The 15,630-nt window shown below is 26.0% G+C and overlaps 2 protein-coding genes across 3 annotated transcripts in view; one reads left to right on the top strand and one right to left on the bottom strand.

Annotated features, from left to right (window-relative positions):
* The window catches only part of LOC107441994 (histone-lysine N-methyltransferase EHMT2), a 21,163-nt gene extending 19,825 nt beyond the window's left edge, over window positions 1-1,338 (bottom strand). Inside the window, exon 1 of one of the 2 annotated variants that reach the window (XM_016055423.4) lies at window positions 1,058-1,338. The gene's annotated coding sequence lies outside the window, so the exon portion shown is untranslated. Of the gene's footprint in view, window positions 1-913 lie in introns of both variants that reach the window. The other variant, XM_071180716.1, reaches the window with a different exon arrangement.
* On the top strand, window positions 1,285-15,630 carry LOC107441995 (Dihydrolipoamide branched chain transacylase E2). Its single transcript, XM_016055424.3, has 11 exons — window positions 1,285-1,530; window positions 2,007-2,103; window positions 4,214-4,289; window positions 5,546-5,724; window positions 7,774-7,907; window positions 9,600-9,699; window positions 10,784-11,103; window positions 12,252-12,329; window positions 13,670-13,861; window positions 14,433-14,504; window positions 14,829-15,630. Exons 1-11 carry the CDS (start codon window positions 1,474-1,476, stop codon window positions 14,994-14,996), a joined length of 1,473 nt encoding a protein of 490 aa, XP_015910910.1. The 5' UTR covers window positions 1,285-1,473; the 3' UTR covers window positions 14,997-15,630.

Genomic DNA, 15,630 nt, shown 5'->3' with positions numbered 1-15,630 from the left:
TGAGAGTTAGAGCAGTATATTGATTTTTTTTTAAAAAGTGTATAGGTACATTTGGTTTGCTTTTGATCAGACTTAAAACAATTTTATTTAGCTTTTAATCAACTTTTATAAAAAGTTTAAAAGATAAATTCTAAATAATTGTAATTTGAAGAGAAAGAAAAAAAATTAAAAAACAAATTACATTTTTACATTCTGCTTAATGAATTCTATGTGAGCAATCTCTGCATACTATAACTTATAAAGTGAACTGAAATCATTCCTGAGTTAATTTATAGTGTTTAGAAAGGAAAAAAATCTTAAATCTATTACAAAATAAATATTTAATCATAAAAATTATTTATTTAAGGAACATAAATATTTAGGTACACCTTGTTCAACTCAAGGTTAATGGATAGATATAGTTGTGTTCTTTCTAATGCATTTTCTAAATTAAATAATTAAAGGGAGAAGGAGTTTTAGAAGAATTATCACACCTTTTTCTCTTAAAAACTTTTGTAAGCACAAAAAATTTGATGAGAACAGCCATTGACAAGGAAATAACCCCAAAGCTTTGAATTATTCTTAGGTTTTACTATGTTTTGAGACTATAAAAGTATGAAGGAAACTGAGACCAAATACAGGCCTTAGTTATAGTGCAGATGAAAACTTTCTTGTTTGAAAACACAGAAAGGGTTAATATTCATAAAGTAATAACTAAATACAGAATGGGTTTTCAAGCAAATGGAGTATCGGGACTGCATTCAGGCTCAGTGTTCAACTTAATTGAACCTCAGATATGAGAATCAAGATTAAGTATAAAGAGAAAGGTAAGGAAATAATTATAATGAACAGTATGATAACTTTTATTTATATTGTGTTTTTATCAAAAAAGTGATTTAAAAACTGTAAACTGATAAGGAATATTATTACATACAGAAAAATATTTATACATATTTTAATCCTGACATACTAACAATATTCAATTGAACATTAGAAATCAACATTAAGAAAAAAATGTTCTATTGAGCATTTTTTTCTTCAGTACAACAGTAATTGAAAAGTTATTGAATTTAACTACCAATAAATGTTTAAATTTGACTCGAATCTTGTTATTTCACACGTTTGAGTAATTATTTAAAAAATATAATTAAATATTTGAGTTAGCGGTCCACTGACCGTTTTCACCAAGCTAAACAAAAACAATTCACATATGTGCAGTTACCGTTAATATATGTTGTAAAATAAAAATTATTAAAATATTTAAATAACTTTTGATTGAAGTAATGTATTTTTAAAAAGTATGATGGTGAAAAAAATGAAATTTATGCTTGCTTTAGGTGATTGTTTTAACACCTGAAGGCTGGGTGTAACAGTTTCACTGTGACTGTGGTTAAATCTTGTAAGTAAACAAAACAATCAATCAGTAAAGATCATTCATTAGATTTAGTTATAATTAAACAAGGGAAAGTATATCACAATTTTTTTCATATAACCATGATAGCTTACAGAAGGCTTGCAAATTTTATTCCTCTTGCTGTAAGAAATTCCGCAGTAAGTTTTATGCTTCTTATAACTTTTATTCTAATTTTCCTCAAATTTATGCAAAATTTTATTTTAAATTTTGCATTTTTATACTATACAAAATACACCATGAATTAATTGGTTTTCTTCGAAATCAATGTCTAAAATCATTATTTATTGATTCAAACACATTTTTGATTGTCAAAGTATTATGAAAGTCACCTTTAATAGTCTATAATTCAAATATGGAATTAAATTATAAATAATCTCTTGATGGAAAAAGAAGATTCAGAATTAGTATATTGAAGAAAACCTATTGCCATTTTTTACATTGTAATTAGATCTCTACTATTTCTAAACCTCTAGCTTTGCGATATGATGACAGAAAAAAATTTATTAGAGCAATAATTTGGCCTTATTTCATTTGGTCAACAATTGAGAATATGATGTTATTTAAAAGTTCTCTAAATGGACTGAGTAATTCTTTTTTTTCCCTTTCCTAACAGGTTTATTCTCACTCAAGAAGATTAAAAAAAGTAGTCTGCCAAAGCACCTGTCAGCATTTGAGAGCAATTGAATACCGCAACTATTTTACATCAAAAAGTGAGTATTACTGTAAACTGCTAAAAATCATAACAAAAATGCAAGACATTTTTTTGTCAGTGAAAAGTCATTAGCCTACACAGAGTTCAATTTTATAAAAATATCAAATATTATGGTAATTACACTTATCTCATTTATAAAACTTGAGGTGAATATAGCGAATAGTGAATGCATTATATTGCATTGATTTTATTTTATAGTATCAAGGTTTCAGATTTTAGTCTTTTAGATGTTAAACTGGTTACAACTAGATTTCAAATTATTTCATAGAACATAATTAAAAATGTTCTGATTAATGATTGTGATTCTGATTAATGAAATGTTCTTTTATGATTGTTGCAAATTATTATTATTATATATATTTTTTTCAAATAACAAACTTTTCTACCAAGTTTTTTTAAAATTATTTTTCTATTAAAAGAAAAAGCAATAAATATTAGTTTAATCATCTATGTCTGAGGTTGTGAAGCGGCTGTTTATAAATTACAAGCTTGTAAAAAAAATGTGTTATTTGAAATAATAATTAATAACATGTAATACTGAATTATTAAGAGTGAGATTAAGAGATTATTCAATTCAAAACTACTAGCCATACACTACATTGCTAACTATGAAAAAAAAGTAGTGACTACAGTAGTTTCACTATATGTAGTGCACTACTTTGGGCTATCTGGTCGGTCTCTTAATCACCTATCAATTAAGTGCTTAATGCAAACTGGATGTATTTACAAACGTAGGAAATTTTTTTTAAACTAATTTTCTTCCATTTTTTTTTATACTGCAACCTTTACATCACATTTTATAAAAGATATGCTTAGTTTTTAAAATTAGCAATCCTTGAACTGTTGTTGTCAAAAATAACTTTTCTCTCATTAATAGTTTTAATGTATATCATATTTATTTATTTTTATTTGAAATTCTAAAATTTATAATGACATTGATTCTGAAAATACTCTACTTTTTAAGCAAACTAAAAAAATTTCCCTAGGAAAACTAGCAGATATACACAATTTTTAAACTTTGAGGAACAACAATTTTCTTCATAACTTTTATTAAGGACTGGCAGAATAACTTATTTTTCTAAATTTTATTTTGGGAATCTTGATTTAGTAGCTAAAAAAGTTGTGTGTTTGACCTCCAAACAAACATAAAATCTGTGATAGTTTTGTTTTGAACTTACAAATTATGTATCATACTTCGTTAGTTTTTTATGTAAAGATTCTAGTCTCTTTTGAGGGGTCTGCTCAGGCCAAATTTACTACCGTTAAGCAGTACCTTCACAAATTCAACTTTAGAAAAAACGGTAGTTTCACAAAATACTTTATCTTAAAATTTTATTTTTGTATCCCGTAAGAAACGATAAATTTCTATTTTTACCATATTTTTGTGTTGATTTTTTTTATGAAATTTTTATTTTTGACAAATTATGACTAAATTTTCACAAAATAGGTACCTACCAGAAAAACCTAGACAGTCCCCTGCCGTTACAAACTATTTTTTTTCTGAGGCAACTTCAACAGAAAAAAAAAATACCAAAATTTACAAACAAATACTGAAATTTATGAATACATTGATATTATAAATTTTAAGTTAAACAGAATGATATTTTCAGATCATAATTGCCTTTTCAATACAATAGGCCCAACACATAAAATAATCTAACTCAAACTAATTGGAAATTAAACTTTGATGCAGATTTTGGCAACCAGGATATAGAACTAGTAAGATTTGGCAGCAAGAAGAATGACCTGAAAAAATGTTCTAGAGAAAGCCACGGCCCAACCGAGGCTGTCATAACAGTGATAATAATTATAGTCTCCAAATACCCAAATTTCTCTTTTAATTATTTAGCTTGATGTGAATTATTTTCATTCTTATAAGCAATAATTATCATACAAATCAAAATTAAATTTTTATTTCTTAATTCATTAAATTCTTTTGAAGACCATCCAAAGATTAAAATAATAAAAGTTACTTAATTCAGAAATATTTCATGCATATGTAGTTGTGATAAACTACACAAATGATGAATATATTTATAAAATTTCACACATTTTTAATCACTTTTGAAATATATAAATTATGTTTCATCTAACTTTTTTTATTACAGTTTGTTTTGGAAAACTTGTTAGCTTTAATTTATCTGATATTGGAGAAGGAATACGGGAAGTTACCCTCAAAGAATGGTACATTTTATCTTTTTATAATAAACTTCATCTTACAGTATGAAACATGTAAAGAATATGTATTATAACTACTTTCTAATCTAGGGCATTGATTCAAAAACTGACTAATTGCTTGTTCCTTTTTGCTTGAATTGGCTTCATTATTTATCTATATCTATACATATATACAAGTATTTCTTACAAAGATATTATCAAATCAAACTTTTTTATTTATTTAAAACTATGTTATTTTTATGCTACATCAGCTGTATTGTTTTCAAAACATGTTACCTCATTTTCAGAAAAAACTGTGGGAAAGCATATGGTGCAGCAAAGATTTTGCTAAACTTTGAAAACGACATGTTTTTAGGTGCAATTACTTCTGATTCGTTTTACTAAAAGTTCGTCCCTATTTAAAGTAAAAGTAATACAAATCTCCACTGTAAAGATATACATATATAAAAAATTTGTGATTAGTAATTGATTCAGTGATAATAATTCAACAATGAATTATAACCAAAATATGTTTTCAAGAATGCACCAAATAATATTCAGAACATTTGACACACTATAGCATGTAAGTGAGATTACTAGTTCAGAAAACATTGAATAAATACTTCTTGTCTTTTTAAATAATTTGCTAAAATGCTGCCTAGAAATTAGAAAATTAAGGGACAAGACTGACTACTTTGGAATTAAATTGTTAGGGAGGTGACGGTTTAACATGTTGACTGTTGTACTTGGGAGTAAAAAAATAATTTAAAAGTTTTTAAAGTTTAAAAGGGAGTATCTTGGAAAGTTTCACTAGAAAATTTAATTTCATAAAAATTGAGCAATTTGTGATATTCTTATTACCATAAAGTTCATTAAAACTGATCTTCTTTATTTTATCTGTGTTAGCATTGCTTTAAAAATACTTTGATAATCATATTTATAATTTGTTGTTAGTTAATCTATAATTCTTATTTTTTATGCATATATTTATTAATTTTTTACCTGGGAAATAGGAATGAGATTATTTTATATATTATAGTCATTAAAGTACTTCTCAGTTATTGGGATCATGCTTTTCCAAGTTATTGCCAAAGAAATCATTACACACGCATGTACATGTAACTATATACTATACAAGTATATTTATGGCAGTCTTGGCTATATGGTCTCTATAACAGATAAATACCATCATTATTTTTATTAGCTACTTGTTTAATATGATATTTCTAGATTTTCAAACAAAATTCATTTAAAAATTGAGCTATTTTTAATATGTTACATAGGTATGTCAAAGAAGGAGACAAAGTTAATCAGTTTGATAGCATTTGTGAAGTGCAAAGTGATAAGGCTTCAGTAACTATTACTAGTCGGTTTGATGGATATATTAGAAAATTGCACTATGAAATAGACAGTACTGCTACAGTTGGCTCACCTTTAGTAGAGATTGAACTGTTTGAATCTGGTAACTGTATTTTGATTTATGTAATTGTTTTTATATTGAAAATAAATAAGATGAATTGAAATTTTTATACATTTGATTCTCAGCAAAATGTACTTTTTCTAGGAAAAAGTTACCTTTAAATAATAAAGTATTTAATTTGGTTTTGCTACTTTTCTTCTTCTAATGCCCAAGTAAATTTATTCCCCAATTTTTTTTTTACTGTTAATGTAAACTTGAAAAATGATCCTATGTAGTTGATGCTAATTTATTTGTCTTATTAAATATTAACTAACTATTTGCATTATTGCTAATTATTAAGAAGCTAATTTGCATTATTGCTAATAATTAAGAAACTAATATTTGACTTTTAAAATTCTTATCTTAAATTTTACTGTTAAAAAGAATTGCACGTCATAAAAGGTTTCTATGTCCTGATTTTCCTGTTTCAAAATATTCTGTTTTTATTTGTCCTAATTTTTAACATTTAGTTCTGATACTTTAGTTATTTATTTTTTCTGAACATACCACTTTGACAAATGTGCTATTTTTAAAGGATAATTCAGATTTTTGAAAAATATTTCATTCAAAAGAAATCAGAAAAATTAGACATAATGTCAAAACTAACGTTTTTATTCAAATAATGAAACCTGAAACATATTTCAAATGAAAAGGAGTTACTGTGAGCAACAAAATCCCTGTCTTTATCTTCCATTTTTCTTTTAAAGAATGAATTATTTCTGAATCAATATTGGAACAAAAATTATCTTTATTAACCCCACCCTTTTTACGGAATATTTTTCTCAGTGAATACCTCTTTTCATCGTAAGTCAGTAACAGACGCTTGTCCTTCAGGTCATGAACAATAGGTATCTCAAACTCTTGAAGAAGAATTAACTTTTTAAAGAAATAAAACCTTTCATCCCCATTAGATTTTTTTTTCTTCATAAAAATATCTAACTCTCCACTTGTTGAAATTCAAAATATGCCTAATAAAAAAAAAAGCTAAAAACTGTAAATATCCTATTGTGGCTCATTTTATTTTGATGATCTTTGTAACCAGATAACCACACATTATGTTTTCTTTAATTTGTATACATTTATTCTTTAGTATGTAGATTTTATATGATATAGTTTTGAAGTAATATATTGTTGCATGAAAATAACTCTAAATATCAGTTTATGGTTATTTTGATCTCTTTTTATATTGAGGGATCTATTTCCAATGTCAAGAAAATTAGGTTCTGATTATTCTCCACATATGTATGTGGGAGATTGCACCACTTTATATAATTTCTGATCAACTTTTTTCCATGTTTGTTTTATATTTTAATGAGATGAGTTATTGTATTTTTTTTTTTTTAATGTTGTGGAGAGCTAAAAAAATATGCCTCACAAAGCAAAATTTTCAGAGCAGTGGATTATACCATTTTTTGCCCCTTTGTTTCAACTTCTTAAAAATTGTCTAGTGTGTATTGCACCAAAAAACATCTTGATTTTTTTGTAAAATGTTTTTCTTAATTTTATTATGAAGCCTGCCATCTAGATTATTACAACAGTATATTACTTTCTTTTTCCATCAACATGGTATTTTACAGAATCTGTGGCTTGCTATCACGAAATGAAATATTTAGAAATGTGGATTGCACTATTTTTTATAGCCGTTTGTTTCAACTTCTTAAAAATAGTCTACAGTGCATTACACCAAGAACGTCCTGAGGTTTTGTGAAATTTTGTCCTGTCTTTTAATTTGAACCACTTTGAAGCCTGCAATATATGTTATTACAACAGTAGATTTCTTTCATTTTCCATCAACATGACATTTTATGATGTTTGTGATTGCTATCTAAATAAAATTGTTCAACTCTAACTTTCAGTATTAATTCAAGAATTAAATTGTCAAGTTTCAAAATTTTTATTTAACTAAAATTATTATATTCCATTATGTTTACAAGTTTTATTATTAGATATATTTAGTATATCAATTGTTTCATTCATAATTATTTAAATAGAAGGGGGTTGCAAATTTTTTTTTTATTTTTTTAATATTATTTTTTTTTTTTATGTGTCTAGATGACTCTGAGGAGCAGATTGATCAAGTTCAAGATCAACTTGCTGCACCATCAGGCTTAGAAATTGACTTTTCTAGGAAATCTGCCAAAGTTCTTGCTGCCCCTGCTGTAAGACGTATAGCAATGGAAAATAATGTAATTTCCCTTTCCTCAATTAGTCATCTTGTTGCTTGAATGGAAAATATTAGAACAAAATTTTTCTATATTTTGCTTTGCAGGAAAACTGCTTTATCACAAAATTAACTAGTTTTTAATGTTTTTCTTTTCATAACTAATATATATATATNTATCAGTCCTATATATACATACATACATATATATATATACGAAGCAATAAACAACAAAAGAAAAGAATTTAAAAGGAAGTTTAAAAATTTAAGATTTATTAACTGCAAATGATCTGCAAGTACATAGAATTCATAAAATATGATGAAAACATAAAGAAAACAATAAAAGAAGCCAAAAAAAAAATAAGAAAAAAAGGATTTTTAATTAAAAAAAGAAAAATTATTAGATGTAAAAAAATTTTAAAAAAGTGAAAATTAAAAAATTAATGAAATAAATAATAATTAGAAAAATTTTAACTATGAAATGATATCTTGTAGTCAGCCCACATAATTATAAGTGCAAAAAATAATACTTCCTAATATTGCATAAATATAACCAAAACAAAATATTATTATATCAAAATACTATTATGTGAGGAACACCAAAAAAAGAAAGACTGATTTGCAAATATATTTTTATCAAGAAAAAATGCATAGTAAAATTCGCGAGAAAGCTGCAAAGGCATTGTGTATTTACAAAAATCTTGCGGAAGTGATTATAGATGCAGTGGAAAATCTATATAACGCAATTCTCCTACCACACTAGCTGTGAGGGTGTAAACAATGATGTTTGCAGTTAAGAAATTTCTATAACTAAGCAAGAGCTATAAACTTTTTACATTTGTTATTTATTTGCTATGAGGTTAAAATTTCGAAAGCTAGGCGAACCAAAATTTATTATAATTTGTTTGTCGTCATTCTAATAATGCAGTAAATTTAAACTTTTTTCTGTAAATAATAATTTTTTTTTAATTTAAATTTTATTTTAAAGCATTTTATAATTGATCTGTTCCAAACAAACATTGCCATATTTAGTAGGTAAGTTTAAAGATAAGTAAAATGATGTATGTAACACAAAATTCCATAAATCGCAAAGCCCCAAATTTCAAGGTTTTGTCTTTGAAAGATCTTGTCTACTCTTATTGTAGTTGAATTCTCTAACATTCACATACTTTGGTAATATATAAATTTATATGTGAATTCAATTTTTAAAAACTATTGCTTTTTAAAAATGTTTACTATTTTGTTTCTGAATTAGATTTTGAATTATTGTTCTAATAAACTTAAATAAAAATTTGTAATTATTATTTTATAAATTAAATTTGTGGTTTTAGAAAAATATTTTAAAAGACTGTTGCAAGACATCACTTAATACAATGACAAGCCACCAATAATTGTGTATAAATGCATAAGGGTCATTCTCATGAAAATTTTACATTATCCAGATTTTTCATTTTTAGTTACTGTAATGTTTACATTTATTTTATGAAAGAAAAGGCTCATTTTTAAGATATTATTACTTTACATTTAAATGTAGAAACTTTACATTTAATTTTAATTCTGAAATGATATTCAGAACTTAATATTCATTTTATTTTTTTAAGTTGTTATGGATTGTAATTTAGACTTTATGACTTGCTTCTATTTCAATTAATTTTAATGTTTGTCATGACATCACAATATTTTTCTGCAAATTGTATGCTGCTTTTCATGTGTTTAGGTGAAGCTTAGTGATGTTAAAGGAACAGGAAAAGATGGCAGGATAATGAGAGAAGATATATTTGCTCACCTTGAACTTCTTAAGAGCAAAGAAACTATTGGTAAGGGATGAAAAAAAGAATCATTTTATTAGTAATTACTAAGCTCCTTACTTTTAAAAAATTTTATGAGTATCGATTTACAAAGCAAGAATCCAAATATGTATAGTAAAGCTTTTTTTATCTATCCATTATGCTTTTCCAGTACCCAGAACTAAAGGCCGTCAACAAATAACAAGAATAGCCACCTGTGCACACCGCTTTTAAATCCAACTGTATTCTTATGTTCGATGTGTTTTTGGTACAATGATCCTAATAGGACTTATGATTTCCTAAAAGAGTTTGTGACACATTTGCAACTCTGTATTAAGACTGAAGGGCATCACTTCGAAATATGTTAATGTAGTACTGGTAGTAATCTTTTTATATTTATTTGAGCTTTTGGTTTGTGGTATTGTAAGCATTAAAATGGTGTGTATGTGTATAAGCGGCTTCTTGTCACCTTGTATTCTTTGCAGTTCTCTTATTGACTTTCCTCTTTATTGCTCATTAAAGAAATTGCAAAAAGTAGAAAAGTATTTTGACTATTTTTCCTTAAAATCAAACTTATTAAAAATTTAGGAAAAAAACAACATCAAGTTTATGAATGTTAATGTTACACAGCCATTTCTTTTTGCCATCATTGTGGATAAAATAAATGTAAAAAAATTATGTAAAAAATTGCATCATTATTTTCATGTTGAGTGCCACATCTGTCAATGGTAACTAACACTGAACTACTTCCTGTTTTGGCCGTGTCGGACACTAATGACAGTAAAATATTTAACTGACAGTGTAAAATACGATACAAAATTAAAAATTTGCATTGTTTTAAGAAATTACTAAAATTTTAGTTAAAATTTACTTAATTTTTATTTATTACAAATCAAATTTTTGTTCATTTTCATCTATTTCTAATGTAAACATTCCTATACTTAATTATGAATGCTTCTAAGCAGGGCATGTGGCTTAGTGGAAGTTTCCTTTAAAATATGTGCTGCGTTCAATTTGTTAATCAGTGTTAAAATTCCCTGGAGTTAGACAGCTGACAAAAAAATATTTTATGCAATATTTCTTTGTCTTTTTTATTGTTAATCTTTTTTTGCAGCTCAAGTATCCAATGAAATTTCTATGCAGCATTCTCCAGAACAAATTGTTAAAGAACTTACAAAAGTGACACTGCCATTTGTTGAGCAACGTGAAGAAATGCCTGTGCAAAGCCCTTTACCTGCTGGAAAAGATGTAACTGAAGTGATTAAGGGGTATAAAAAGGCTATGGTGAAAACTATGACCAAGAGCCTCTCTGTGCCAACTTTTGGTTATTCTGATGAAATAGATGTCTCTAGATTTTTTGAACTAAAGGCATTTTTTAAAAAAATGATGGAGGAAAGAGGCTTAAAGTTTACTTTTATGCCTTTCTTTGTAAAAGTAAGGAAACTGCATTCAATTTCGCACTGTATAAAATATAGCAATTATTATTGATTAATATTTTAAAAATGATTTTGTTGCTGTTTTTTTAAATCATTGTTCACGTCATTTTAGCATGTTTGTTTATACATATTTTTTTTAAAATTAATTACATCTAAATAGCCCTTTTAATTACCTATACCCTATTTTTATTGATTCCTGTTCTTGTTTCCTTGCTTTTATGAAAGAAGCTTTAAAAATATATATTTCTTTATTTGCCCATAGTAGAGACTATTGACATTGAGAGACTGTTTGTAAGAGTAATTTATAAGAAATGTTATCAAATTCTTTTAAAGAATGCTACATTTTCTACTGCTTTTTCTGTATAATTTAGAATTTACCAATTTTGTAAAATGTCACAAATGCTTAATTTTTTTTTTATGTTAGAAATATTTTTTGAAAAAGAGTAAAAGTAAATCAATTGTTTTTACTCTTGCTTTAATATTAGAATGTTTTGTTGTATTTATAAAAAATAGAGAATTATACTTAAATATGAAATAATACTGAATTAGGACAAAAAAAGCGTAATGCTATATAAAACTTTTTCTATGGGAACTCTACATGCATTTGTGTGCAAACTTTTCTGTGAATGACTGTTTAAAAAACAAAAGTTTTATTTATTTTCCAAACTCCCACTTGGAAAAAACACATAAAATTTAGAAGAAATAGTAATAACTTGAAAAGTAAAGTGTACGAAAACATGAAAGCAAATGAAAAGCAATTATACAAAAATCTATTAAGTATACAGGTAGAAATCTCAATGAACTCATTGAAGAACAAAATGCAAATCAAAAATTGGTTTAAAATTAAAATAGTTTAATCATATTTTTATAAATATATTTGAAAATGAATTTTGGGCATATGTTGCTTTAGCCCTTTCCCAGATTTGACATAGATTTTGTTAGAATGCTACATCTTCAAACTGACTTTTAACAGATTTTTATTTAAGAATATGATTTTTTTATATATTTATTTTATTTTATAATATCAGAACAGATCAACAGCGGAGTATTTATATAATCTGGCTATTGCTAATTATGCTGTATATACTGACCAGATGCAATTTGTCGACATAATATCCATTGCAATCCCTTTTATTTTTCTTCCAGGCTTTATCTTTATCCTTGCTTCAGTTTCCAATTTTGAATGCAACTGTTGATGAAAAGTGTGAAAATATTACTTACAAGGTAAACTTACATGTTGCATCATTTACCCTTTGAAATATTTTGTGAGGTTTAACAAAATCTGAAAATATGCAATCTTAAATCAATGTTTCTTTTGTCTAGTTAGTTTTCTATCTTATGTTGATAATCATTCATTATGAACTATTTGACATTTTTTATCTTATTTAGTTTTGCTTTAGAAAGTTGGATTTTGTATTAAATTGATGTAGCAATGTTTTACTTTTATGGAGTCAATTATGGCAATCTTAATTCATTTCTTATTACTTTTTAGTTTCTAAATTAAAGAGGTATTGGAATGCAGATTGAAATATTCATTGAATTAAAAGCTCTTTTAAATGCTTTATTTTTGGATTAAATGAATGCTTTGTTTAATATTTATTTCATTTAAATTATTTTTAAAATTCATTTTTATTCACAAATGTTCCTCATGTACAGATGATAGGTCTTATTTTTTTACTAAACCCATTTTGATTAAAGGTTAATTTAATAATGTTTGTTAAAATAAACATTAAAAAAAGCTTTCTTTTATTTTAAAACCTTAGTTTTAAATGGCAAAATTTTTATGTTTCAAGACCAAGGGTTAAGAGCAGTTTATGTCCATGAAAGCTGATTCTGAATAAAAAATAAAGGGTGCATGCTCAGACAATGCATATTTTCACTACATGATAACTTTCTAAGTAGAAACTGATTTTCCATGTTATTGGTTTATCAAAACGTAGTAATCTTAAAAATCCAACAGATGGCGATTCAACTGAAATTTTTGTAACAAAATGGACATAAACGTTCTTCCCCCTTGATTTTCATTTGTTTTCTTTCTCATTTAATTTGAAAAAAAAACTGTAAATAACAGATTATACACTTTTTTGTGCAATAATAGTTTGAATAATTTTTTGAAAGATGACCTATTAATCAATCAATTTGAACAAGTGAATATAAAAATTTAACCCTCAATACAAATAATTTTTATCGATAAAATTTTTTTTCTTCCGCAAATAAAACAATAACTGTAAAATTTCTTTAGGCATTGTAATGCTTTCATTGCTGAACTAATTGGTTGAATTATTTTTTAACTACTGTACTACTTGGACAACTTGATACTAAACCAGTTTGTTGAGCAAAAAGAGTCTTAGCTAAGTTTACATATCAGATGATCGCACATCAGATAATTGTTTTGATATTGAAATTCTTTTTTCCCCATCTGATTTTAATAGCAATCTTATAATGTTTTACATGAAAATAATTTTCGTTAAAGCAAACTATTACATTTGACAAACATTATATTCAATGCATGAGAATGAATTATGTGTTTAAAGTTAAATGTTTCTTTTTTTAAACCCTATAAGGCATCTCATAACATTGGTGTAGCAGTGGATACCATTCATGGATTGATTGTTCCCAATATTAAAAATGTTCAGCAGTTGAATGTTCTGCAAATAGCTTCTGAATTAAACCGACTTCGTGATTTAGGTAGCAGAGGTAATCTTGGACAAGGCGATTTAACTGGTGGAACTTTCACTCTGTCCAATATTGGATCTGTAAGTTTATTTTAAGAATATTTTTCCTTATTTTTCTAATATTCATTATCTTACATCTGGCTTAAGCTGACTTTAACTCTTGATCTCTTGTAATTGCTATGATTTGTTTGAAATTCGCGTCTGAAGTTGTTATTCTTTTAATCTTTACTGAATTAATGTATTCATACTTGTATTGATTCTTGAATTATATGTCACAACCTGCATATTAAGGGCGTATATGTGGCATATAATATGCCACAATCAGATACTATGTGTCACAACCAAAGTTGTGGCATAACTTTGGAAGAATTTTTGAGTTGAAAAAAAAAATTTCTTAATTAGAATTAGAAAACTTCTTTAGACTTTGTAATGTTACCAAAGGATTAAAAATATGATTCATAGATTATAATTTAGTTCTAATTGTATTTATTATAAAAAATTCTTGTTTTAATTAGTTAAGATGTTTTTAATTATATTTTTTAATAAAACGTCATGAATTGCTATTTAAAATTTTGGAACCTCTTCCTAAACCATTATTATGTTTATATAGGTATAAATGCATCTTTAATTGTATGTTTGAATGAACTTTTAGATTGGAGGAACTTACACCAAGCCTGTGATATTTCTTCCTGAAGTAGCTATTGGAGCAATTGGTAAAGTTCAAGTAAGTATATTTTAATTTAATCTGCAGAAATTTTCACTTTTTTTCATTTTTTAACATTTAATTTTTTTAAAAAGAATTTTAATCTGAAACTTGGTCAGTCATTTTGTTGAAAATCTGTAATCATGGTCTGTAATTTTGGGAAAAATTTTACTAGAAAATCTGGGAATTTCATTTCTCAAAATAAATAGTAACCTTGACTTATTCAGTTCATGTATACTTCAAGATTTCAATGTTTTGCACCAAGTTTACATCTTTACAGTTTTATAGGGAATTTCGCATTGTTCTCATTTGTATTGTTTCTTAATGAAGATTTTTGTGTTGTAGAGTCTTCCTAGATATGATGACCAAGACAATGTTGTGAAGCGTCATATTATGGTTATCAGTTGGACTGCTGACCACAGGGTGATTGATGGTGCCACCATGTGCCGATTTTCAAACCTATGGAAATCTTACTTGGAAGATCCTGCATTTATGATTTTGCATATGAGATAAAAAGGAAAATCAACAACATATGACATTGTTCCTTGTTTCAAGTTTTGAAAAATTTATAAATGTTAGTCTTTTTAATGTGTTACACTTTTCAAAAATTTAATTTGTTTTAATATTTTTTTAGAGAATATGGGTGATAAAGCTAGTTACAGTGCCATTTTTCCTCTGTTTTTCATCGTTAAAGTCAAATCAAAACATTACAAAGCATTTTTTTCTTAACTGCTATCTTATAGCTAATCAAGGAAATCAAATTATTTTTACTGACTTTATAAGTGTTTCCTCGTTTTTATTTTTAAATTTTTGTCCAGGTTTTTTATATTTTCCATTAAAATTGAGTTTAATTGGATTAAACCTGAATATAAAATTAATGAAACTTTAATTAAATCAAACTAGGTTTAATTGAAAGTATTTATTTATTGTTCATCGGTTATAAGAGTTAAAAAGCTATATTCTTTTTTAATTAATAGTAATTTTTCATCCATACTTTTCATAAGATAAGCTTAACTTCTAATGTTATATTTTAATAATAAAATTGTTTAATGTACAATTTCAATTTCAAAAATTATTTACAATTCGCAACTAATAAATCATCCTATTGATAAATCATCCGGTAAGACTTCACAAATTTACATCAAAA

Source organism: Parasteatoda tepidariorum, chromosome 1 (genome assembly GCF_043381705.1).
Source record: "Parasteatoda tepidariorum isolate YZ-2023 chromosome 1, CAS_Ptep_4.0, whole genome shotgun sequence".
NCBI lineage: Eukaryota > Metazoa > Arthropoda > Arachnida > Araneae > Theridiidae > Parasteatoda > Parasteatoda tepidariorum.
Note: the sequence above shows the minus strand (reverse complement) of the source record. Positions and strands in the feature narration are given on the sequence as shown.